This window comes from Natrix helvetica, assembly GCF_964273705.1.
Source record: "Natrix helvetica genome assembly, chromosome: 1".
Taxonomy (NCBI): Eukaryota; Metazoa; Chordata; class Lepidosauria; order Squamata; family Natricidae; genus Natrix; species Natrix helvetica.
In genome coordinates, this window is record NC_138548.1 from 44,834,761 (window position 1) to 44,862,423 (window position 27,663).

Consider the following 27,663-nt stretch of genomic DNA (forward strand, 5'->3'; position numbering starts at 1 on the left):
TGGGAAGGGGAATCTTGAAGAGTGTGGGAGCGGTTGGAAGGTCATTGGGCAAATCCATCTTCCTTTCAGCAGTTTGTTTTCTAAGTATGCCTGGGTTTTAACTTAAAATTTTTGAATTCATTGTTTTATTTTGCTTTTTGTCTTAAAGTTGACTGGCTGGCTGAATGCTGATTTACTCTAATCCCCTGCTGGACTTTATCTGTTGTTGTTGTTTTCTTTTTCCTTCTGATTTATGTTGTTGTCTTGAATAACTGTAGCTTTTCCATATGGAAACACGGCATGCTTTTGGATGGTAAAGTGCTTTCATTTATACCAATATTAGACTTTCACCACAAGGTTTCTGCATTTTATTAATTTGTCAAATATTTGAAGTTTATTTTTTTTACTTTTCTCTTAATTTTGGATTGAAAATATTCAGACAATATTTTCTTCACTCTGCTTCAGTGTTTTTGGTACTTTGCCTAACTCACACAGAACAATAATGTATTGGATTACTGACAAGCAGGGCTGGTTGAAAAGACCGTTTGATAATATTCAGTCTTTGGTTGAAACTTTTTTAAAAAGTTTGATGAAATGATAATGTGTGTGGAAAATATTCAGATGCATCAAATATTTGGATAATTCAGATTCACAAAAGAAATGTGATTTGAAACCAGTCAATCTGTCGCAAAGAAAGTGGGACTATATAGACTTTTAGATTAATTCAGTTGATTGCATATACCGTATATTTTTGGCCTACAAGACGCACTGGAGTATAAGACACACCATGATTTTGAAGAGGTAATTTTTTTAAAAAAAATTGTTACACTCTGCAGGCCTCCCAAACTCTTTGCGCACCTTCTTTTTTGCAAAAAAAAAAAAAGGGGGGGGGGTGCAGAGGCTTTGGGAGGCTTGTAGAGTGCTTCTGGAGGTTAGGGAGGGGCAAAAATGAACAAAAAACAGGAATTATACTGTATGGAGAAGTGACAATTTGGCCTTCCCTGGGAGTATTGAAAGGGCTTAGTGTGATTTAACACACTTAATTGGGAACCAATTTCATCTGGACTTGGTTGGGAAGCTAGACTGATTTTGGAGATTGAACATTATATGTAACCAGACAACAATTGATAAGAGATGGAATTAAAAGACAAACATGGATATTTGATCCAGGACAAATTGCTGTTAACTTTTGGGAGGATTTGGAACGATAAGATGCCATAGAAAATTTTCTATTATCTGATTAACAATTTGCTACAGAGTTTTGAAACTTTAACCGTGTCTTTTTAAATTATTATTGTTCTTCCTGTTAACTATTTTGTCATTAATATAGTATATGGATGACAGGTTAGTAATTTGCAAATAGATATAGTAATTTAAAAATCCTTTGTTTTTCATAAGGGGTGAGATATTAATATTGTAGAATCACTATTTAACTTGAGAGGATAATATGTCTATAGGTGTTAGTATTTTTTTCCAATTCACTTTTTTAATGTCTTGTTTGCTATGTTTTCTTTTTGTTTTGCTTGTTTGTTTTTAAAAATCTTTTGGAGTTTTGTATTTTAATTTTTTTGAATAAATTTGATAAATAATGTGATTTTTAAAAGTGAAAAAAGAGAAGTTATAAGTCAATATTTATCCATGTATTGTGAGACTCTTAGTTGTATGAGTGAACAACCAACATTCAGTTTAGCCTGAAAGTTGCTGTTGAATCGTCAATTAAAAAATACTGAAAATTTTGTTTACAGTAGTAAAAGCAAATTTAAGCTAAACCTAAATTTAAATAAATGTTATTTAAACTTAAATAAACTTAGATAAAGAAATAATATGAGTAGTCCTTGACTTAAAGACAACAATTGGGATGGGAACTACTGTCACTGAGCAATGCTGTGAATAAGTGAGTTGCACCAGATTGAGTGACCGTTTTTGTCATGGTGTTAGGCAAAATCTAGCTTTCCCCATTGACTTCTTGTCAGAAACAGGCTGGGAAGGTTGCAGGTGGCAATCAAGTCACCCTGGAAGACTCCAACTCTTACAAATACTTGCAGATTGCCAAGCACCTGAATTGTAATCAGGTGACTGCAGGGTTGCTGTGATAGTTGTAAGAGAACTGGTTGTAAGTCACTTTTTTTAGTGTTGTCATAACTTCAAATGGTTGCTACATAAATGTTTATAAGTCGAGGACTACCTGTAAAAGCTGCAAAAAAGTACAGGGGGGAAAGGAAAAATTCTTACTCAAGTCTTTACTCTTCTGTATAACCAATAGAATGCTCTTATCATTTTCTTGACTTGTCATTGGTGGTTTCACTTTAATTGTTTTCTGTCTTACAATCCATGCTATTTATTTTCCAGTAGTTTTAATATTTATACATCAGACAAAATTTATTTCACTTTTTTATCCTGTAAATCTCTTATAACATTCCCTTTTACACCTGTCATTTCTTAACTTTTGGAAATAATCTAGCCATAGCAGCAGACATTGCTGATATTGTGCCTGCTAATTTCTGATTCCATGCTTCAACAATCTGCAATATTTCGTATGTCATAATATTTTTTGTCATTTTGTAAATTAAACCAAAACCAAAGGGCAAATTTTCTTTTTTACCTCGAATCTTTAATCTCCTATAATATCCAGTTTCTTAAATCACAGTCTTGAATTTCTGTTGTTGCTTTGGATAAACAAAAGAGGTTTTTAGGACCAGTCTATTCACCTGTTTGTCTCAACTTATTCAGAGATGTGCTAGTTCACAATTGTTTCCCCTGAAGTCACTGAATTGTTAATTTTAACCTGACAGATGAGAATCTGACTAATCCCAGTATAGTCATAAGTATTGTAATATACTATAATTTATTTTTAAACAATTCAGGTTTTAGTCTGGCACTTGCCTGTTTCTTTATCCTGCTCCTACATGCTTTTTGAAGTATAGAGTCAGCATGCTATTAAAAGCCTTTTTGATTTTCTTTTTTGTTTTTGACATAAATAAAGGTTGTACACTTCTTTTTTACATATTGGAAAAACGCTACCCTGTCAGGGTGGTAATATAAAGCTTTTCACTATTTGGATTGTCTCTTGCAGCTCTGTGTGTCAGTTTTTATTTTAATTTTTTTTAACTTTTAAATATTTATCCGTACATGTGCATAAATTATTAGTAAATAGTTGTAATGTTGTTGTACTCTCTTCCACAATAGTAAGCTGTGCAGGAAAATGCTATGAGAAGAAACACTGGATGAATGAATGAAAAGCCCTGCTTTTCCACCCCTCAACATGGCAGGACTACAACTCATGACCCCAGCTTCCTCTCCAATGGGTCCTTTTTTTGGACTACCATGGCAACAAGAAGCAATTCATGATAACATTTACACACCAAGAAAATATCAGGTATTAAGTGTAATGCTAATACTATTTACAATGAAAATAAGTTTGTGTCCTATATTTCTGTTATGTGTTCATTATAAATATTTTTGTCTGTAGTTGTTAACACTAGAAGTAGAAAAGATACAGTCATCGCTGTGTTACCATGTTGTGTCCAGGAATTTCAAAGTTGAATACTGTACTATAGTATCTAGAAAGTGATACTATTACATCAACATATTTGCCTTAATTGAAAGAACAGTGCATACAATATAATGTTTCTATTGGCTTTTCCCATTTCCCTCTTGACACACCAGGGAATCATAACCTATTCCTGATAGATTATTATTGTAATGAGAAAGGTGGAGAGAGAAAAAAGAAAATCAACAGTTTATTCTTAGCTAAATATAAAAATGGTTCTTTGCCTTTTGTTTGATTTGCATAATTTAGGATACATTGTCTATTCAGTGGTGGGTTCCTGATCCCGGTGCAACTGGTATGGTGCAACAGGGCCGGGGGTCCACCACATGCATGCACGCAGTGAACGCATGCGTACTTACCGCCTGCGACATCCAGCTGCTCGACGGAGTGTTGCGCAGGCTCCGTGCGTGGCACAGAAGTCCTAATCGGTTCAAATACAGGTGACGGCGGGTGGGCCCTCCAGAGCAGCGGAACGGTACCTGGTGCTCCCAGCAGGCATCAGTACGCCCGTACCGGAGGGGTACCAGTCGTATCCCACCATTGTGTCTATTTTACTTTTATCATAAATTTTGCTCCATTCTAATTGTCAGAATTGATAGCTTGCTTGTTTGCAACCTTCGTCAAATCTAAGTGCTCCTTTAAGAAGGGATTATTAATCTGTTTTGTAGAAAATCCAAGGCATTTCTCAACCTTGTCAATTTGCTGCTAGGGAATTCTGGGACTTAACATCAATACATCTTAAAGTTGCCAAGGCTGAGAAGAACGGCTTCAAAGTATGGAGAATTCCAGTGGAATTCAATTCCAGTGGCAAGAAGTGGATATGGAAACCATAGATTGCTTGACAGGGAGACATACCTATGGAGAATATGTTGAGTTGCTCAGTCAAATTCTGTGAGAGACAGCAGTTCAGTCCAGTTGTAAGGGATGGCACCTAAAGTACTGTTCTGATATTGGTTCATTCTCTCTGAGTGCCCATTAGGGGCCAGATAATTTGGAGATGGCAAATTAATCAGAATGTCTTAATAGGTGAAACGAGCCTTCCAAAACCTTTGTATAAACTGAGAACTGAGATTACATGATTCACTAACAAACACACAAATACTTTGGTATCTAAAACCATGCTCTAGAAATAATGTTTCTTAAGATGTGGCCCTAGGACTCCTGGAGATCCCCAAACCCTCTCAGAGATCTGCAAAATCAAAATTATTTTCCAGCCTACATTGAAAAATAGTAATTTTTAATACGGTAAATATCACTTAATATAAACCACATAAACAAACGTTATTTGGGGTTCTCAATAATTTTTAAAACTGGGAAGTGGTCTGAGAGAAAAATGTTATAACAAGAAAGCGTTGGAAGAGGCTGGCTGGAACTGCTAAACAGTGCTGTGAGTCAAGACTCAGTTGTTATAGTGACTAGGTTAAAGATCTTGTAGATCATGGGGAACACCTTGTATCAGTTGTATGGTTAAGGCCTTGTTGAGCCTGCTCTTGAATTGGACTGACCTATTCCAATCGAGATCTGCTACAAGGAGCTTGAAGTCTTCAGTCTATGTTCTCATGGAATTGGTGCCCTGGCGGATCTGGCAGATGTGTTATTTGGCAGATTCCATCCACATACAGTATCCAAAGTGGTCTCTGAATCTGGTGAGGAAGTTTGGGAAATCATCCAGAACAGAGTCATTGCAGAACCCCTTGTTGAGTCAGAATCTGTACTTGCTATATCAGTTGTTGAAGATTTGCTGCAAATTTCCTCATATTGTCTTCTATGCCATCTTGGCATATTGCTGATAGAGCATATGTTTGGTTCGTCCATTGTTGCAGCATCTCTGGAGTCTGAAGCTAGAGCTTGAGTATTCCATAGTCTGAAAATTTTGGTAAAGAGTAGTTAATTAATGCACCAGGGAAATCAGGAAATCCAGTCAGTTCAAATAAATATAAAGGCTTATTGCAAGCTTAAGTTCTCTACAAGAATCTAAACTACTAATGGTCAAAGCAAACTGGCGGTAGATAAAAGTCAGTGAAATTCAAAGTAGGCTGGACTTCAATCTCTTGTGAGTGTAAAGGGACTCGAGACTGATGATGCTTTTGACCTCTCTCTCGGGCTGATCCGGTCCTCCGTGCATTTGGTGTGATCTACTATCATCCTGAACCAATAATTTTCGTGAAACAAGTGTTCATCACTCATAGAAAACATTTTTTAGTTTCCTGGTTGCCACATATATTGAGTCCTGAAACGGCATCCTTTTGTAATCTAATCTAACTGCGAGAGCTGTCATTGGCAAAAGCTAACCAGCAGCCATTGCAAATCACACAGGAATGTGTGATTAATAGTACTGTATTAATAAATCAAAATACTGCTGTATTAATAAACCGAAATATTCCCATACCTACTTGAGTTGTATGCTCAACCAGTTTTAAGTTCTCCAGTGGTTCTCAAGGGCATCTCTATGCAGAACTAATTGCATTGGTCCCTCTGTGAGATGATAAAGGCCAATATAGCCAAGAGCAAAGCTTCCTGTCCCAGAAATGGCTGGAAATAGAGCACAAGGTGTAATTGTTTTAAGCCCTCCCAGTCATAGTCTGCAACCGCTTTTCTGAATACAAAAAATTCCCCATAATGCTGAATCATTGTATTTCAAATTATCTATCACTTGAAAATGACTTGATTGATTAGTGTGAAATCTTACTTATTCAAGGAAAAAATAAAAGTGTGTTTGTTTTAGGTGGAACTCCTGGAAGCAGCTCTCGATCACAATACTATTGTTTGTTTGAACACTGGCTCAGGGAAGACTTTTATTGCAGTGCTACTCATTAAAGAACTTTCTTATCAGATCCGGGAGGACTTCAACAAGAAAGGAAAAAGAACAGTATTTTTGGTTAATTCCGGTATGGATTTAATGTAATTTAATCAATAAAGAGATCATTTTTAATTTTAAAATAAAAGTAGACTGGAGTTTTAAAACAAGAAAATGAAATAATGTTTTGTTAGTAGGCAAGATGAAATTGAAACAGTATGGCTGTATGTGTTAAGAATTGAATATAATCATTCCGTGAGAAATAATCAAACTTAACTGAAAAGTGTGTACTTTTCATAGACCTAATATGGATGATTCTAATTGTATCTGTGTACAAGAGCCAATTTGATATAGTGGTTAAAGCATCAGGCTAGAAATCAGAAGACTGTGAATTCTAGTCCCACCTTAGGCACAAAGCCAGCTGGGTGATCTTGGGCCAATCATTTTCTTTCAGCCCTAGGAAGGGGGCAGTGACAAACAACTTTTGAAAATAAACTTTGGCAAGAAAGTAGCAGGACCTGTCCAGTTAGTCAGCAAGAATCAGGCCACTGAACAGAAGAGATTTTTAAAATTGCACCTGTACTTGAGAATACGTGTCAAAGTGTTTGTTTTACTATCCCTAATGTTTTTTTTTTCCCCTGTAAAGCAAATCAAGTTGCTCAGCAAGTATCAACTGTTAAGACACATTCAGATCTCAAAGTGGGAGAGTATTCAAGTTTGGAAATAACAGAAGCATGGACAAAAGAAAGATGGAACCAGGAATTTGCAAAGTATCAGGTAAGGTATCTTTATATTTTTATACTATAAATTTGATACCATGATTAATTTTATCTAGTAAAGAATTGTGTGTTATTTCAATAAAACATAACAAACATAAATGTCATAAATGTTCTTTGAATATGGGTAGAATAGAATTAGGAAAGAGATGAGAACTGGCAATATTAAATGTAGTCTTGCCCATTTTCATGGGATATACAGTCAAAATCTGTAGCTTACTCTATTGTGCAATGTTGTATGAAAAATATTAATATTTAAATAAAAATTCCTTTGATAAACTTCCTAGTGGTTCTCTATATTGCTCTTTCTATATAAACAGAAGCAAGATTTTTTTTAAATATATTTTTTTTATTTTTTATTTCCATATATTTCACAAATATGCATTCTCATAGGTGCTGTTAACATTTATCTATTGACTTACAGCATTTATCACGATCTATTTAAGGATATAAAAAGCACAATCGGGGTCGCTTCCTTGCCACCCTGTATATCCATCTTATTTTGCAACAACCCTACTCCTTCTTTCTTCCTGACCTCACTTCTCTGCCGCCTTCTTTCCTCCTCTCCTTCCTCTCTTCTTCTTCCCCTCCCTCTCCCCCACCCCTCCTCTCTTCTTCTCCTTCCCCCACTCTTACTACCCCTCCCTTACTTCCTCTCCTTTACCTTTTTTTCTTTAGCAAGGGTCTGGATTTGAAGGATGAGGAATAAGAAGTCCTAAAGTCTGATAGAAAGCCAGCGTAGTGTAGTCCTTAAGGCACAAGATAGAAATTAGGTCCTAGTCCCACCTTAGGCACAGTTTTTTAAGAAGAGGAAAGTTGGGTCAAACTCACAACTTTAAGGAATTTTTACCCTTAATTGATATTTCTCTAAAACTGTGTCAATTAGATGTTACAGCAAAAATGTCTTGAGGTTTTTAATCTAAGGTCTAGTTTTCTTCATAACAGAATTTTAAAATTGTAGAATGGCAATCTATTTTGTTTCCTTGGCTTCCTTTAATAGAAATGAGTATTATAGAACAGCTCTACAAATATTGTCTAATTTGAAAAGGTAGGATGTTATTATTCAATTTGAGCAGCTTCAAATAGGATTACAATGCATTTCACCTCATATAGCCACAAGTTTAAATAAAAGGCGAAATTCTGTGTTACAGACTGTTTTTATGTAGAAATCAACAAATGTTCAATTTTTAATATTGACTAAATTGAGTAACCTTTAGCTCTTTCCATAGCAATAATCTTATTTTTGTCTTACATTTTTTCAGGTTCTGGTTATGACCTGTCAAATTGCTTTGAATGTTTTAAAAAATGAACTTTTAGCCCTCTCAAACATTAATCTCCTTATTTTTGATGAGTGCCATCTTGCAATTCAGGATCATCCTTATAGAGAAATTATGAAGGTATATTACTCAACTAGGTATTGAACATTTAATCTTCAATTTTCAGTGTACATCAGTTGGAAAAAATATTTATAAGATGTGCAGCACTACAAATAAACTGAAAAGGTCCTTTGAAGTAGGCAACAAATACAGGTAGTCCTTGACTCACAGTCTCCATTGGGATCAGATTTCTAGTGATAAATTGTTCCAGTTGTAAGTAAAAACACCCACATGAGCAAACCAGATTTTCTGACTTTTTTGCAGTGGTTTTTAAGCAAATTACTGTAGTTATTAAGCAAATACACAATTGTTAAGTGAACAAACCTATTCTTCTTAGAGGGTGGTGGTGCCAGAAATTGCACCAAGAGCCTAAAATGCAATCTGTTGACTGCAAGGAGAAGGGTGGGGGAACATTTTATAATAGCCAGAAGTATTTTATGGGCCCATCTTAACTTTAAATGGTTGTTATGTGACTGGTTCTAAGTCAAAGTACTAACATACCAACATGTACTTCCTTGCAAAAGCACCTTTGTCGTCTATGCTGGAGGACCTTTTTGTCTTCAGATGTGAAGGACTACATTCCTAACTATATAAAAGTTCATAGCCTTCCCTTCTAGTGTTTATGTACCACTCATGGTGGGATATACATTTTGGAAGAAGCACCCTTCCAATGCAGAAATTGCAGTGGCTAACAAATATTGTTTACTATCAGGTAGTCCTTGACTGTCTATTACAGTCGTTGCAAAAGTTATAAAGCAGGTCATCACATGACTAACCTGATTTTATTATTGTTTTTACAGCAGTCATTAAGCAAATCAAGTGAATCTGGTAATTAAGTGAATGCTGTGGTAATTAAGGAAACATTGTTCAATATTGGGCATTTATGCAAAAAGCTAGAAGTAAACCCGAATTTTAGTCAAAGTATAATAAATTGAAGTCACATGATCATAAGGTGCTACAAATGGCCATAAATGTGGGCCAGTTGTCAAGTCCAAAATGCAGTCACATGACCATGGGGGATTCAGGTCTTCAGAACTGGGTTGTAAGTACCTTTGGTGAGGGCGATTTTAATTGAATAGTTGCTCACCGGTTGTAAGTCATTCTCGACTTAATTTTACGTAATTAGGTACTGATATAGTAAAAATATATCGTTCATTCTGATAGCAGCTTTTCCATTGAAGAAATTAATAGAGTCTGTCTCTTGTTAAGATTCATAGATAAAGAGAGCATATGCATTTACTCAGCAAATTCTGCTAAATGAAAGAAGAATTGGGTCTATCTGAGATGAATGGCCAGTTGCAAGCTATTTTTTACAAGTCCACAAAGTTATTTTTGTATTAACTCAGTAAAAACAATGCTCAGGAGTATTCTTTGCCCTGGGTTTTAGGGGTAATATAAGATGGAATTTTCTTTGTCAAGGAGATTTATTTTGTTGATTACACTCAGTAACTGATGTTTCAAGCTTTATTAAAATTATCTATTTAGAGAATATGATCTCTCACTGCCAAATATTAAATAAAAAGATGTAGGGAATTTACTTAAGTAACCAAGATACTGCAGAATCTATAAAAGTCATCTGTGAAACTTTAAAATTCCGGCACAATAAGAATTAGACTTCCTCCTTTTGGACTACACAGTGGAATAAAACATCTGTATTATTTTAATGCAGTCTCTTAAGGGGGAGATTCACCTGTGGAATGGATACAAAGCCATTGCAAAATTCTAACCAGGTTTACTGTGTATGCTAAAATTACTATGTTTTAATATCAGCACAGTATTAAACATAAAACCTAGATGTGTAAACAGTAAATCAGCTTCTTGTTTTTCTCATATTGCTCTGGCATTCTTTTTCATATTGAAAAAGAGCTATAGAATTTCAGTTTGTTATTGAATTCTTTCTTATCCTATCCTTGTATTTGAATGCACCCAGGATTTCCTTCTGATTTATTTTCAGCTTTGTGAGAGTTGTCCATCCTGTCCTCGAATCTTGGGATTAACCGCTTCCATTTTAAATGGAAAATGTGATCCGGCAGAGTTAGAGGAGAAGATTCAGAAACTGGAGAAAATTTTAAAGAGCAGTGCTGAAACGGCAACTGATTTAGTAGTTTTGGACAGGTATCTTACCACATATTTGACTGAATGTTGAATGTCATTCATGAACATTTATATGGAAAGGATTAAATTATTGTATATATCTAGAATGTCAGCATTTTGATTTTGATTATTTTTTAATGGAATTTTAAATCTCTTTTGATAATGTCAGCTTCCGTATTGTATCTTCACAGTCTCATAGTTTTTGAATACTATGCAATGTCTTAATTATTAATATCTTGCATTTGTCAACTCTCAACAGTTATAAACATTTTTTTTTATTTTTTTCCATGGAAAAGATATACTTCTCAGCCATGTGAGATTGTAGTGGATTGTGGACCATACTCTGACAAAAGCGGGCTCTATGAAAGACTGTTAACAGAGCTGGATGATGCGCTTAGCTTTCTGAATGATTGCAACATATCTGTGCATTGTAGAGAGAGAGATTCTATCTTAATTTCTAAGCAGGTACAGACAACAATTTATGCATCATTATATTATTAAAATTGCTTTCCTATATTTTAAGTCATATAATTTCACATAAATTTTCATCTTCATAAATGTTTCTTCATTTATTCTTCATGCTTTTTGTATTAATAGCTAATTAGTTTAGGAAGTTAGGAAGTTAAGATAAACTCTCTGTAAATCCTAAAGATCAAACCTGAGAATTTAAAAAATACATAAGAATGGTAATTAAGATTAAGTTAGAGACAAGTTGCAGAATTGTCCCCTAATATTTTACTAGAAATGGTCAAGAAACAATAATATGAAATGTATAATTTTGTTGATAATTTTTTAAAAATACTTTGGATTCTCTTGCTTGTTTTTAAATAGTTTTAAAACCTGTTCCTTGTTGGGTTAGCTTGTTTTTTAAATATTAATTTTAGGATATGCATATATTATAACTATTTATATAATTAGTCTGGTGGTTAAGGTGCCAGATTAGAAACTAGGAGACTGTGAGTTCTAATCTTGTTTTAGGCATGAAAACAAGTTGATGAATCTAGCTCAAAATATGAGGCTCAGGTGGAAAGCCAACCAGTCAATTCCTGTCAGAACCAATGGATCGACACCTAGTTAACCCCCCCCCCCAAAAAAAAGCAGACACTACACTTTAGGAAAACATTAGGAAGGAAAAAATATCTATATAAGTGAACTATGACAACTGAATTCCCTTAAACCTGCAGGAATCCAAACTAGGAGGACAAAAGAAATTATTTGGTATTCATATATTCTAAATCCATTCATTACCCCAGTATTGTGATGTATTTTTCCTAATTGTTTCTTGCATATTCATTGTTTATTCTAGTATCTATACTAGGTTGAAAAATGATGATGTTAAAACTCTGATTACATACTCATTACTGATATCCTTTTGGATTCTTATGAAATTAATTACTGATTAAACTAATAATGGAATATAGAAGTGCATTTGTGTGCTACATTGAACTGATACATTTTTCTTTGGTTACAGATACTGTCAGACTGCCAGGCAGTGTTGCTTGTTCTGGGACCTTGGTGTGCAGATAAAGTAGCTGGGATGATGGTGAGAGAGCTACAGAAGTACATTAAGCATGAGCAAGAGGAGCTACACAGGAAATTTTTATTGTTTACAGATACTTTCCTAAGGAAAATTCATGCACTCTGTGAAGAGCACTTCTCGCCTGCCTCACTTGATCTGAAATTTGTAACCCCAAAAGTAATAAAACTGCTTGAAATCTTGCGCAAATATAAACCCTATGAACGGCAACAATTTGAAAGTGTCGAATGGTATAATAATAGGAATCAAGATAATTATGTATCTTGGAGTGATTCTGAGGATGATGATGAGGATGAAGAAATAGAAGAGAAAGAGAAAACAGAGACTAACTTTCCTTCTCCATTTACCAATATTTTATGTGGAATTATTTTTGTGGAACGAAGATACACTGCAGTTGTTTTAAACAGGTATATCTTTAATAAAACAAAAAGTATTGTATGTAGCAAAAGCGCATAGTATTAATCTGGAATAACCAGCCATTCAATAATACACATACTAATCACTTAGAAAAGGATACATAGAGCCACAGAAATGTTTTTTTATTGAAATCTCCTTTAGTGATGTGTTTTCCTATTTTGATATATTCCTACACTGAAAAAACTAAAAAAAATAATTTAAATGTTAAATTTTCCTTTAAAAAAAATCTCTTCGGGGGCAGAAAACTACCATTCTTGCTAATTTCTCTTCAGCATAGTAATTCTAGTTTCCAGCTTTCTATGGCTCATTTTGTTCATTACTATCAAAAAAGACCATGGTCTTTATTTGAAATGGCCAATAGCTTCAACCAATTAAGGCACCCTGCAAGAAGCCAACAGACTCAGTTCTAGTCCCACTTTATATATGAAAGCTGGCTGGGTGACTTAGGGCCAGTTACTCGGCCCAGTTCACCTTGCAGGCTGGTGGTTGTAGGGAAAATAGGAAGAGAAAAGAGTATTAGATATTTTTGATATCTTGAATTATTTAATCATGTTATTTAAAATAATCATAACAATAGTATAACAAATAATATATTAAAACAATAAAATTAATGTAAATTAATTAATTTAACATTTAATATTAAAGGTAGGATAAAAAATGGCTATGATGATCTCTGCTATGTTCTACATTCCTACAAAGGATTGTTCTGTTTCATATTGAACTTCATTATGTTATTTCTTTGGCTGAGACAACAAATAAATTGCTATAATGAATATTTCTCTTTTCTGCTGCCTTCTGATTTCCACAGCCATATGGCTCAGCCAATATGCATTTTCTCAAAAGCCAGATAATGAATCAGATATTTATATATATTATTCTATTTGTTTCATATGAAAGAAACAACCAGAAGGCTGGAAAAACCTGAGAACTTGTACAAGCCTTTTTCATAATTAAAAAAAAAATCCTAAAGGAAACTGCAAAGAGAACAAATGAAGACTATGTTCAGTTGCAAAAGAATGCTAAATGGTAGACAAGAAAGCAAATAAACTGAATATCTGTAGCAGGGTTGCATAGTTCATGCAGAATCCTCATCATCATGAGAATAATTTTACAACAAAAAGTTCTAACTATAAAATGCCTAATTTAGTTTTTGTTTTACTTTTTAATTAGTTTTATATTTATTTTTCTGAAGTTATTCTGTCCAAAGCACATTTATGTTTTTCCTGATTAAACTCAGTTATTGTGAATTACATAAAACTGTTATTAATATCCATATTTAAGGCAAAAAGTATGAAAATTAATATTTTAAAGATTTGTTTTAAGTAAAAATTACCTAATTTGGGAAAAGTCCTTTAGTTCTGTGCATATGCCTATGAAGATCTGTAGGAATGTGCATATGTATTTTTATTGTTCACTGTATGCCATAAATCAGAAAAAATCTTGAAATATGCCATAAGTATTAACTTTTCTGTTTCATATGTAAGATATATGAAAAACATGTTCAACATATAAGATATGAAAGACATGTAAAATATTTGTCAGTGGACTTGAGTTTAAATAATTTTAAAAGAATGAATGCAACCTGTGTATATAACCTGGTAAGAAAATCAATTACCATGCCTCTATTTTCAGTATTGTATATCTCAAAATTCTTATGTGTTTTTTCAATTTTATGCATCTTCCAAAATATGTGTAATATATTTAGGTTGATAAAAGAAGCTGGCAAACAAGACCCAGAGCTGGCTTACATCAGCAGCAATTTTATAACTGGACATGGCATTGGAAAGAATCAGCCCCGTAGCAAACAGATGGAAATAGAATTCCGAAAGCAGGAAGAGGTAACTTTAATGAAAATAATTGTATATAAATGTGGTATATTTTCTTGCATTAGAACCCTTCATTAAAAATTCCCCATCTTGAATGTTGTGAATATCGGTATATAAAAGGAATGTATTTAAAGCTTCTTAAATAAATTGTATATCTGTATTTTAAAAGATAGAAAAGTACGACCAAGCCTTCTTTAATGATAGCATTTGACTTAATATTAAGAATTAAGATTGTTGTTGGAAATATTGTAGTGTAAAACAAATATTTCAGCAGCAATAGTTGCTGTTTCTTCTCCTCCTCTGTTCTATAATCCAATTTGCTGTTTCTGTAAAATCCCTGTAAATATCCTCTTCCCACAATTTGTGGATTGTGCACCAACCATACAATCCATATTAGTTCCTGATTTAGCCTCAGGACAGTTTGGAACTATCTTCCCTTTCTGATTTCATCCTGAAAGCCCATTGACTAAGGTTAGGAATAGTGTGTGCGTGCGTCTGTCTGTCTATATGCACATCTGTGCTTGGTAGACATGGCTCTTTTATCTTAATTTTCTATTCTTGATAGAACCAGATGAAATTTGCAGACAAAACTTTCCTTTGCTGAGATCAAGCCTGACAATTTCACTTATTGAGATGAGGTTTGTTTTTAATGGTCAAGATGAGATACAGAATAGAAAATTGTAAAATAAGAGAGTTTTGACATATGCGATTTATTTATTTTCTTTTACACCATATTCTCTTTTGAGGGGGTATATTATACATTTAAAATATTCTTGTCCCTAAGCAAACAATCTTTAAAATCTTAATTTTTCCAATTTGCATCAAATTTGAATGGATTGTGGCTGTGAAGATCTTATAGAGGGACTTGAAAATTCAGCATTTTTCTAACAAGCATCCAGTTCTGATCTGATGACAACCCCCCCTTACAACCCCCCCCCCCCCCCCATGATTCTGCTGCTGGGAAGGAGAAGAATCAGAATGAATACCAGTGTGTCATGGTACCAGAGTTGAACTGTGGAGGACTAGGTACTGAAATGGTCTGGTGATAGAACACATAGAAAATAGAAATCCGTGGTTAACAATAGGATTTACGGCTATAATTCTCCTCCTCCTCCAGTGTTTTCATTATTCAGAGAAGTCAGGCAGAAATCTATCCCATTTTGAATAATTATCATAGGACTCTAGTCCTTCAGTGCGAAATGAAGTACCAGAAAAATTCCGATTTAATTCATTTTAGAGGAGTTCTGTTTCACTTTATGTATTTTCTATTTATCTGAATAATTAACTCATTCATTTAACTCCATTTTGTTCGTGTCACATATAATAAAATGTAGTTTACCAGATTAACATTTTTACTCCAGAAAATGTAGGTAGCTTTAATTGTACAAGTTAGGCAAATGCATCAATCTGCTTTTGTACTTGTACCGTGCTTTAAAAAGGACTGTAATAGTGAAATGTGGTTGTTGTATTTTGTTATGATATATGTATGTATGTATGTATGTATGTATGTATCTGTTCTATGATTTTTTTACTTTTAAGCATCAGCTTTAAGAATTTTTAAACCATTAAACTTGAGTATTAAATATCCATTTGAATGAGACTTGCATGCTATGTCATAAAATATGAGTAGATGTTTAGAAAAGTACGCTTGTTTGCTTTTTTATTACTTTAGATACTTTGTTGCTAGTTCATTGAATTGAAATTTAAGGATCTTAAATAATATTGACTGCAGCATTTTTTAATTATTATTTTACTGCTTCTGGGAAAATTACTTTTGCCCATTTTCCATTTTGCTGGAAAATGGAAATGATTAATATTTTAGTTTAACTAATATGAATCGAATATGAACGAATATGAAGTTTGAAATAATAATATTTCTGTAACCAAACTTTTTCATATGTAGTTAAATAAATTCAGAATTGCCATTATTAACAATGTTAGCATTAATGGCAGAAACGTCCAGTATAGTTCTTCAATAAACTAGAAATGTATTTTAGTGTTTGGTATATTTTATTTTTCAAATGAAGCAAATGACAGTAAGTAAAAGAACCATTGGGTAATTCTTAGCTCGTAGATGAGACTGTAGCACTAGTCTGCTACTCATTAAAGCTGCCAGGAAATCTCAGGAAAAGAGACAGCTTGTGTTGGAAACACCTTTTTGGAATTAGAGCTGCACTTTGATCAAATTATAGGAATGCTTTCTCTGTCTTCAATGACAAGAAAATCTGGAGAGTCCTGGGTTTACATTTTAGAATATATTGAATTTTAGAGAAGTGACAAATAAGCGGATTCTAAACAAGTATTTTAAAGATAATGCAGCATAAATTGGGGAACAAAAAAAACCTGATATTAAGATGATTAAGAATTTATAAATTATTTTCCTAAAATTAACTATTCTCTAAAATTATAACCTGTTATCTTTGTATTTCTATTACATTTTATTCTTTTTAAAATAATTTTATTGGAATTTTTAATTTTATTGAGGAAGAAAATTAAAATAAGTTTTAAAAACTATAAGTTTTATCCAAGCCACTGGACTATAAGTAGAGTTCTGCAAGTATTGGAATATAAAACTTTTATGAAGATAATGGCTGTACAACAGATGGTCTTAGAAATATGTCTTCTTGGTTACTTTGTAGGTTCTTAGAAAATTTCGAGCACATGAAACCAACTTGCTAATTGCAACTAGTATTGTAGAAGAGGGTGTTGACATACCAAAATGCAATTTGGTGGTTCGTTTTGATTTGCCCACAGAATATCGTTCCTATGTGCAATCCAAAGGAAGAGCCAGGGCACCAATCTCAAACTACATTATGTTAGCTGATTCAGACAAAATTAAATGTTTTGAAGAAGATCTTAAAACGTACAAAGCGATTGAGAAGGTATGTGACAAAGAAATCCATATATGTCACTGAATCATAAACGAATTGACAGGGAGTGTTTATTTATTTGTACAAGCTTTATCCTTTTCCACTTCCAAATATCAGAATGGCTTACAGTATAAAATATTGGAAAATTAGAAACAAAAAACAATTGATACAATTAAAATAATCGGCTTGATGCAAGGTAATATGATCTTACTCCTCCCCAAATGCCTTTTTCTTGTAACAAACTGCTTTTATGGTTCTAAAAATGTAAAAGTGATTCACTAATTTAGTTATCAGACAATCAATTTTTCTTAAAAGTGGAAGAAATTCAAAGAAACAATGGGAATCCAGGTTTAATTGATAAAAATGGCTTGATGACTAAAGGAACAAAAAGAATAGACTTAGAAGATTATATTGCTCAAAGGTGGGTGGACAAATAAGAGATTCACACCAGAAGTTCCACAGAAAGATGACTAAATACAGTAAGAAAGTCATGGGATTTTAAGATGAATTAATAACTAGCTAATAGACATCTCTCAGTATATTGGCCCCATCTTTTATTTATATTTTTATAAAGTTAAAAACATTTTATATTTTTAGTCACATGCACACTCTGTAAATGCTTAAAAAGAGATGTTTTGAAATCATCAATTTGTGCATGCACCCAGTTGGAGAAATAGCTGGGAGTAATTTCTGAAGCAGTTATGCCAGCCTTTTTAAAGACACAAGTGGTTTAACTTATTGTAAAATAGTACTTCATATTGTTCCTGCATGTTCCAAAGCAGTTCTTTTGAATCATTTGGAGAACCGAGATATTTATAAAAATACAGAAATGTACCATATTTTTGGAGTATAAGACGTTCCAAGTATAAAACGCACCTAGCTTTTGGGGAAGAAAACAAGAGAAAAATATCTGCCTCTGCCTCCCAGCAATTTTCCTCTTTGCAACAAACAGCAACAGTATAGACAATATATACTGTTTGTAGTGTTACATTTCAGACTATACTTGTACTGATGCTGTTAAAATTAATGTGCTTTCTGGAAGTTTAGTTATTCTCTGCTATTTAAAAGAAGATACAATAGTACTGCCTCTGCAGATCAAGCATTTATTTTAACAAGCTTCTTAATTTTGTTAAGCTGTCTAGAACAATAATAAAGCAGTCTTCAAAAATTAAGTCTAATAAGTTGAACATTCTATTGGCATTTATAGTTATTGACTTGCCTCTTTGCAGCAAACAGCCTGATTAGCACAAGAAAAAAATATCTGCCCCTGCCTCCCAGCAATTTGCTGTGGGAGCAAACAGCAAGTTTCACTTTTAATTTCTCCTGATCATCAGCTGTTTCAGGCTGCAAGGATTGCTATAGCCTATTGCAGCCTCCGCAAGCCTCTATTTGCTGCAAGAAGGTAAATTGCTGTGAGGCAGAGGCCAAAGGTTTGGGGCCGGTGGGTGGTTGAGGCTACATTCAGTGTATAAGACGAACCCACATTTTCACCCTCGTTTTTTGGGGGGGAAAGGTGCGTCTTATACTCTGAAAAATACGGTATATGCTAATACTCATAAAATAGTACACAATAGACTCTGATCTACCAATTATTCTTTTTCCAACAGAAACCAAGTAATCTGAACATTAATTAGCTCTGAGTCAGTGTTGTTAGTTTCTTTTTCTTAGCTGGAATGTAGTGTTAATGTTGGTGTGACCTCTTTCATACTAGTGATTGTGATAATTCTTCCCTTAAAAGGGGCTGAGAACTAATATGAAGTTAGTAAAGATATAGCCCATAGATAATCCCATGCTACCTTAATTATTCTGTATCTTTCACTTTTGCTAATAATTTTTATCTCAGGCTGAATTTATATAATGTTCTTACCGTTCTTTTTTTCTTAAGATTCTGAGAAACAAATGCTCAAAGTCTGTTGATATTAGTGAAACAGAAAATGAGCCTATTATAGATGATGATGACATCTTTCCACCATATGTGTTGCGACCAGAAGATGGTGGTCCAAGAGTTACAATAAACACTGCTATTGGGCACATTAATCGGTATAGTGACTATTGTTTCCCTATTTAGCTCTATATTTCATATGATATAAAGCAGTCTTTTAATTAAATGCTGGTAACTCTCTGTTTTAAGCATTTGTCTATTTTGGTTAAACTAAGGATTTTATGTCTTACGAGAAATAAGACATCCAAATCGATTTATTGTTTCATTATTACTTTTTCTGAAATTATTTAATATTGAGGGATAGGGAGAGAATGAAATGGAAGAGAGGTATCAATGTAATTTTAAAGGAAATACTTCTGTAATATGGGGTTCTTATTTCTTTCTACGCTTGATTGTTTGCTTGTAGACATTTTATTACATGATTAGATAACATCATCCGTGCTGCACTGATGATGTTACCTAGTTAGGTAATGAAACATCTGCAAGCAAGCAACCAAGCTCAGGGAGCATAAAGGACTCCCCGTCATTGTCCCTAGCTAAATCTTGGGATAATAGTGGAAAGTAGATGCCAGCTCTGTATATGATAGCTATGAAAAAGGAGTAGTTCATGTTATGACTAATTGAAAAAAATAATTACTGTTATATAAATTATGTTCATAAATTAAGAAATTTCTATAAGAAACATTTTACTAGAAAAGGTAGATTAGTGGGTTATTTATCTGGGAACAATATTGGGTACATGTTGGGCATTTCATAAAATGATTCATGGCATGAGAAAAAATAGACAGAATTTTTTCCTCCCTTTCTCAAAAAACATTTACTATGCTGATTGAAAATAGTTTTAAGACAATCGTTCAGGACAAGCATACATAATTATGCAGGATATAATTCATTTCTAATTATTTACTGTATGAAGTATGTAATTCATACTTGATGCATTGACCTCTAAATTGGATGGTTTTAAAAAAGAATTAAGGAAGTTCATTGAGATGTGAAGGACTATTGATCTTGAATTTGTTGCATCCAAGTTGAGAGGAGCATGCCACCAAGTACTAATAATGTTGGAAGAAGGGTATGTCTCTCCTGCTTCCAAGCAACTTAGAGGCAGCTGCTTGACGAAGCAGAATACTCGATTGAGGAGGGTTCTGGGCATATTCAGTAAAACTGATCTTATTAGACACTTGCCATATTTTTTCTAGTTTAATGTGATATTACTAAATTAACAGATAAAATTTTCCAGTAGGTATCCATTTCAGTCTTAGAAACATCTCGAGATTCTCCTTTTTATTGTCTTTATTGTCAGTCTGCTTGGGAGAATTGTTCAATATTATATTTAAATCAAACCATTTAACTGTGGATGGAAATATTAGAATAATTGCAAACTCTCAACTTATCCATTTGCCTGTTGATTTCTGTTAATTGTGATTATCTTAGCCATAAAATGTCATTTGTTTTGTAAAATATGTTTATGTTTATTTTTTAAAATATATTAAATAGGTATTGTGCTAGATTACCAAGTGATCCATTTACTCATCTGGCTCCAAAATGTAAAACTAGAGAGCTTCTTGATAACACATTTTATGCAACACTTTATCTACCTATTAATTCTCCTCTTCGAGCATCAATAGTCGTAAGTATTTTGTTTGTTTAGACTAAATAAATTTTGAGTTTGTACAATGTTTTCCCTCTGACATGGCTTGCAACTTGTTTTTCCTGCAATGCACAACTTGCTTTTATATGAAAGGTTTACTCTGTGCTAGTGCTGGTCCATGAATTTTATATGACTACAATATTCCCAGCTGTCTCAACTGGAAGTTGATTAATCAAATGGGGTATAATTCAGGTCATTTGACGCATTGAAACATATACTGTTGCAAAGAAGGAGGTTTATTTTCTTCTCTCTATTTGAATTAAGCTAACTATTAAAGCTTGAATGACAAAGCATTATGTGCAAAAGCCATAAGAAACTCTAGGGCTAAGTTAATGGTTTTTTTATTAGCAATATATAAGCATCTTAGTGTAGAAAAAATAATTTATTTTCCTTTCATATTAATATTCAGTCTAAATGTTGATGTGTTTAGACATTTATAATAACCCCAAAATATATTTTTTGCAAAGCAATTATTGGCTGTATTGGAATATATAAATAACATCTATTTTACGTAGAGCTGTTATTTTGGGTTCTTAAACCTGTCCTTTATACAACACTGATGTATGTTTTATGCATAACAGTGCTTAGTTATTAGAGAGTCAGTATAGTATATTAGTTGAGGTGAACATCCAGGTATAAGTCCATCTCAGCCAAAAGAAAAAAAAATGCTGTGTATTTTACCATAAACTCCAGAGGAAAGGATAGGATATTAATCTAGCAAATAATAACTAAAACGTGAAAAAAGCAATAAATTTGATTATTATTTATTGAATTTTTAAAGACTTGCTTCAAATTTTATTTCCAGGGTCCTCCAATGAGTTGTGCGAGATTAGCAGAAAGAGTTGTTGCTCTTATTTGTTGTGAAAAATTGCATAAAATTGGTAAGTATAACATTTAGAAGCAATATCATTTATTTAAAGAACATTTGATACTATCTTTTTTTTAAATGTAGAGGGAAAGAAATATCTGAAAATGCCATTTTAGGGTGTTTTTTTTTTTGGAACTGGCAGTGTTAGTTTTTACTTCTAGTCTTCTTTAAAGTCACTTTTATAGTTTTCTACTAACCATCATTTTCATATCCAACTATATCTACTTGGTATTTTTCTCTGTGGAAATTCACATATGTAGTTATAAAAAGAGTATCTAGTGTCAGGTATGCTGAATTACCTGAATTCTTAGCACAATTTGGTTTTTACACTCTTGGTCCTGGCAGCCGATTGTAACCAGTATCAAGAAAGCCTAGTATTTGCTGTAGTGACAATATTGGCGTTAAGCTTAATTCTTTGTATTTTCTGTATAGATTCCCCTTCGACCCCCACCAATTGTTTAACTGACTAATATGGCTATGTAGCTCTTAATTATTTATTTATTAATAATTAATTAATTAATTAATTTTCCTATTATTTGCTACTTTCTTTTCATCCTACACAAAAATTGTATTAAATTAATACAAAATTGTCTTAAATATAAAACTGATTAATTTGTCTCCCAAGCCTTACTTCAAGGGCTGAGAGTGACTAGTTCAAAGTCACCCTGCTACCTTTCATGCCTAAAACAGGTCTAAAACTCAGTCTCCTGGTTTTTAGCCTGATGTCTTTAACTACTAGACCAAACTGGCTCTCAAAAAGACAAAAGACAAAAAATCACTTCCTTCTGTCTTTTCATCCCAGACAATATAGAAATTGTACTAAATAAATTAAATACTTAAAATAAAACCTGAAGGTAAAACTTCCATCTACAATTCTTTTAAAAGTTACTCTTCTTTACATGACTTCCATTTCTTCCATTGAAATCACTTCGAAAGATTTCAATCCATTTTCAACCACTGTAATTCTCTGAGAGAACAATAGACTGCTCTGCTTCCAGAATAAAAAAAAACTTTCCTCAACCCTCTGAAAAATAAAATTTCAAATATAAACTTTCCCCTTTCCGTGGAATTTATCTGGTTTTTTTTTAAAATTGTCCCTGAAACACTTGGTTAAAACATAATGCTGTGATGTCATGCTTCCCAGCCCATTTTCCAATTGCCTTCTCCTCCTGCAACCTCTGTTTATGATACTTCATGTGGAACTTAGTAATATCTAATTATTTGAGGATATCACATTTCTTATTAGAAGAAGGGATAAAGAACCCTCAGTTTTGCATACTGATCAGCATTCTCAAATCTTAGAGAGGACATAATTCTATATATGTTTATAGGTGGTAAGTTGTTCATTGAGAATTTCAATGAGTTGTTTCAGAGTAAATGAATAAAATCAAGCTGAATTGACTGTTTTCAGACTTTTAACACTATATACTGATTTGTAAAGAATAATATCACATTTAATGTTCTAACAATCTTGAAAAAGATTCTCATTACTTTAAACTCGGGCAGTTTCTTTTAATTCCTGTTGCAGTAACTTTAATCCTCTCCATTTTAATGAAGAGATATGGTTATTTTGTTATTTTTTTAATGTATACTTTGAAATTGTACCATGTTTGTGTAAAACAGGTGTGGAAGTTTAGACCAGTCCCTTATGATTTTATACATGCATTTTATAAAAGACCGGATAAAAGTTATTTTATGGATGAGGAAATTATTTCTTAATTATGGAATTACTTGATTTATAATTTGTTCTTTATTTATATTTTAGGTGAACTAGATGATCACTTGATGCCTGTTGGAAAAGAAACAGTAAAATATGAGGAGGAACTTGATTTGCACGATGAAGAAGAAACCAGCGTTCCAGGAAGGCCAGGTTCTACAAAACGAAGGCAGTGCTACCCTAAAGCTGTTAGTATAGTTCTATGGTTTTGCTATATACGACTGTATGAAACAAACAAAGTGTTACAAGTTATATTTATGTAGTTACTTACCAAACACATATAAATTATATTAAGGTATAAAGTGTTATAAATTATATTTATGTAGTTACTTACCAAACACATATAAATTATATTAAGGTAACCAAAATATGTACCCAATCCCCAAGGTGTTATGTCACAACTTTTGAGCATCCCTAATGTTTCAGAATTGACAGTTGACATGCCCTATGTATGTTTAAGATTTTTCTGACTTGAATAGGAGTAGTATATTGATTCTTTAGCATATGTGCTAATCAGAGGATCTTGTAATAATTATAAAAAATTGTTTCTAAGGACTGGGGAAAGCATGTATATTTCTGAATTACAATAAGAAATGTAGAATAAGATTTCTTACATGATAAGACCCAATGATAAGACCCAAAGGAAATGCTTGAACAAGAAATTTGGATACACAAAAAGACATGTTTTTCCACTTCACACCTGCATCTCTTTCCCTTCATTATTTAATTTCTCATTTATTTCTCATTTATACATAAATTACAGTGGAGACATAATAAAGTGGTGTTTAATTGTTTTCTAGTATGAGATGAAGCATTATCTTTGGTGTCATACGACTACTGATGAATATGAATGCTGTGTGCTATTTTTTGTATCTTTGGATGAAAAATATGCAGAATCAATATTTAATCATTCATTACTATACTGAAGTTCAGTATTGCAGCCACATGATAGCTGTACCTTTGGGTATTATATGATTAAGGAGAAATTGTAGAATGGAATACATAGCATTTGTTAACAGCAATTCAAATCAAATGCATTTGTTTTAGAATTAGGAAAAAGCTTGGGAGGTCAGCTCCACAAGCCAAGAAAAAGAGACATCACATTTAAAGAGTTGCCAACTAGTGCCATTTGAGCATCTGCCTTGAACCTGAGTTTTTGTCCCTTTGAATCTGGTTTGCTGCCCAGTTCCTAGTAAGCTATACCATTCGGAGGAAATATTCAAATGTTATTCCATGAGAATGAAAAGAACATGGTATAATCCAAAAGAGGCACAAATTAAAGTAAATATGTTTTTTGGATTTTAAAGTGTTGCAAACAAATGGGAAACATCAGGTAATGACACTTTTTATTTGTAAAATCTCATTGTCAAATTTGAAACTACTTTTAGTTAGGAGGAAGTTATGTCTATAACATGTTAGATCCTTGGTCTATCCAGCATTATGACAGCAACAATACAGATTTCAAGCAAGAGGACTAGTCTTACCTGAAGAAATCAGGACTGAATTTGTAAACTACAAGAATTTTAATTATAAATTACCCTTTTGTCCAAAATAGCTTAAACAGAATCCTTGAAAAGACTCACTAACTTACTGAATGTTATTATTTTTTAGACTGGAGCCTCTTTTACTTCATTCTATTTTGGTTCTTTAGTTTTATTTACTGTGGGGTTTTTTTTAGAAACTGGTTTCAAATGGTTTCATGATGCAGAAACTATGCATCAACTTTTTAGCTGCTAGTTATATAAATCAATAAATCTCTGACAACTTGTAATTTAATCCTGCATTCTATTTTTTAAAAATAATATGTATATGCAGAGATAATTTATTTAAAACCTGTATTGTTTCTATGCATCACTAAGGACAATTTTTATTTAAAAAGCATATTTGTTACACTATGTCTATAGATTCCAGAATGTTTGAGGGACAGTTATCCCAAACCTGATCAACCCTGTTACCTTTATGTAATTGGTATGGTCTTAACTACTCCTCTACCTGATGAGCTCAACTTCAGAAGACGAAAGCTATATCCTCCTGAAGATACTACAAGATGTTTTGGAATACTGACAGCCAAACCTATACCTCAGGTAATTAAATGCACACATATACATGCATTACTCTTTCTTTTTAAATTTGTTTTAGGTGTTCAAGCCAGTATGTCTTACACGTAGAATTCCATATTTATGGAACAATTCTTGCTTATCTTACCTGTCAGAATTATGTAATTATGATATTTATGTTTTGAAATGTTGGAAATATTGTAATAATAAAATGATCCAGATCAGTACCTCAGTTGCTTGGTTTTTTTCATCACTATTTTAGAGTGATGCAGTTTATATGGCAAACTTGTGAAATAGAGAATACAGATACATTGCCTCTCTATAAAAGAACTTGCTCATAAAAAGAAAATGCTTTTATATTATGACAGGCTTTCTAAATTCTATGCTTTCTTATTTTTCTATAATTGGTACTTTAAGCAATGCCTTCTATTGCAGAATGCATATACACAAATTAAACTACCATATTTTTCGGAGTATAAGACGCACCGGAGAATAAGACGCACCGGAGTATAAGACGCAGCAAGGTTTTGAAGAGGCAATTTTTTTAAAAAAAAGTCTTTGCACTCTGCAAACATCCTAAAAACGACCTGTTTTTCACGAAAACAGGCCCGTTTTTTTAAAAGGGCATGAATAGCCTTTAGGAAACTTATAGTGTGCTCCTGGGGGCTGGGAGGGGCAAAATTGAGCAAAAAACGGCCCATTTTTTGCTCGTTTCTGCCCTCCCCAGCCCTCAGGAGCTCTCTGAAAGCCACCTACAAGCTATGCACAGCCATTTTGGTGAAGGGGGCGGGGTTTCAGGAGACAAAAAATGCTGTATTCAGTATATAAGACGCACCCAGATTTTCAGCCTCTTTTTTGAGGGAAAAAGGTGCATCTTATAATCCGAAAAATACAGTAAATCTAGATTAATATTTCAAGTCACACTAATGTATGCCACCATTATCTTCTTTCTGGTTCCTGCATATCTTCCAAAGCAAGCATAATTTCTAAAGCGCCATCAGCCCTTGATTTATTTGGGCACCTATGAAAAATTGATGGTTTCTTTCGTTTTTACATTGTTGTTCTTGTATTTCTCCCAGAATAGGTTAGGATTGGAATGGACTATAAAGGATACTAATAAATATTTATGCTTAGTTATGTACAAAGCACATATGCTCTTTAATCATTTGCATCAAGAATTGCCTTTCTAAGGTAGCACCTTATAAATAATAAAATTGCACAAGAAAAACAAAAAAATGTAAAGGTTATAGTTAATTGTGACATTCTTACAAGAAAACTGTATAAAAATACATGGACTTGTATTTGTACAAATATTCAGATTATAATATTAGCTCCTGTGTGGCCACCATTTGTAGTTCTTGAATGAATGTACTATATTTTCCTGACAGTTTTCAGTTTTAACCTGACATTAATATGGGTTTGTTTGTGTGTTTGCAAACTATAATTGAGTGTATGTAAATATATATACCCTTATACGGGTTTGATTATTAGATGTATTTTGGTTAGTAACAAGGGACACAAATTTTAGCCAATGCCTTCTTGTAACCGTCTTACATTTACTTTGGTTGGTTTGTTTGTTTACCTAGATTCCTCATTTTCCTGTATATACCCGCTCAGGAGAAGTGACTATATCTATTGAGTTAAAGAAATCAAGTTTCACTTTGTCGTTACAAATGCTTGAGTTAATCACACGACTTCACCAATATATATTCTCTCACATTCTTCGACTTGAAAAACCTGCACTAGAATTCAGACCCACTGATGCTGATTCAGCCTATTGTGTTCTACCTCTTAATGTTGGTGAGAAAAGTGTTGTTTTAGTTATTAATTAAAGTTCATACAGTTGATGGGATACTTAAGTGACCATTTGCATACACGTCTTCCCACGAGTTGAGGAATTGTTTAATAGCCTTTAAATTATTTATTTATTTATTTATTACTTGAACTTATTAGTCGCCCCCTCTCCCCACAGGGACTCGGGGCGACGTACAAAGGTATTATATAGCGTATAGAGGAGGTAAGAATAAATAAATAAGTTACAATACTTAAAAAGTTAAAACCCCAGTGAAATTAACCCTTAAAAACTAAAATTACAATTAAAAATGCCCTGGGCTGGGGAGGTTGTAGAGTTATGCCAGGTCAGCTAGTCGAAACAGGTAGGTTTTCAGCTTCATACGGAAGGAGCGAAGGTCGGTTGTAGTTCTGA

The 27,663-nt window shown here is 33.2% G+C and overlaps 1 protein-coding gene across 3 annotated transcripts in view; it reads left to right on the forward strand.

The window, feature by feature from the left end:
- Positions 1-27,663, forward strand: part of DICER1 (dicer 1, ribonuclease III) — a 57,614-nt gene that overhangs the window by 11,740 nt on the left and 18,211 nt on the right. For all 3 annotated transcript variants that reach the window (XM_081939250.1, XM_081939252.1, XM_081939251.1), the window contains exons 4-18: positions 3,166-3,355; positions 6,255-6,417; positions 6,973-7,103; positions 8,365-8,499; positions 10,433-10,593; positions 10,869-11,037; positions 12,044-12,516; positions 14,232-14,364; positions 16,992-17,234; positions 19,108-19,262; positions 20,662-20,794; positions 21,621-21,696; positions 23,449-23,588; positions 25,305-25,484; positions 27,044-27,257. In XM_081939250.1, coding sequence (XP_081795376.1) covers positions 3,212-3,355; positions 6,255-6,417; positions 6,973-7,103; positions 8,365-8,499; positions 10,433-10,593; positions 10,869-11,037; positions 12,044-12,516; positions 14,232-14,364; positions 16,992-17,234; positions 19,108-19,262; positions 20,662-20,794; positions 21,621-21,696; positions 23,449-23,588; positions 25,305-25,484; positions 27,044-27,257 — 2,650 coding nt within the window. In that variant the 5' untranslated portion in view covers positions 3,166-3,211. The remainder of the gene's footprint in view (positions 1-3,165; positions 3,356-6,254; positions 6,418-6,972; positions 7,104-8,364; positions 8,500-10,432; positions 10,594-10,868; positions 11,038-12,043; positions 12,517-14,231; positions 14,365-16,991; positions 17,235-19,107; positions 19,263-20,661; positions 20,795-21,620; positions 21,697-23,448; positions 23,589-25,304; positions 25,485-27,043; positions 27,258-27,663) is intronic.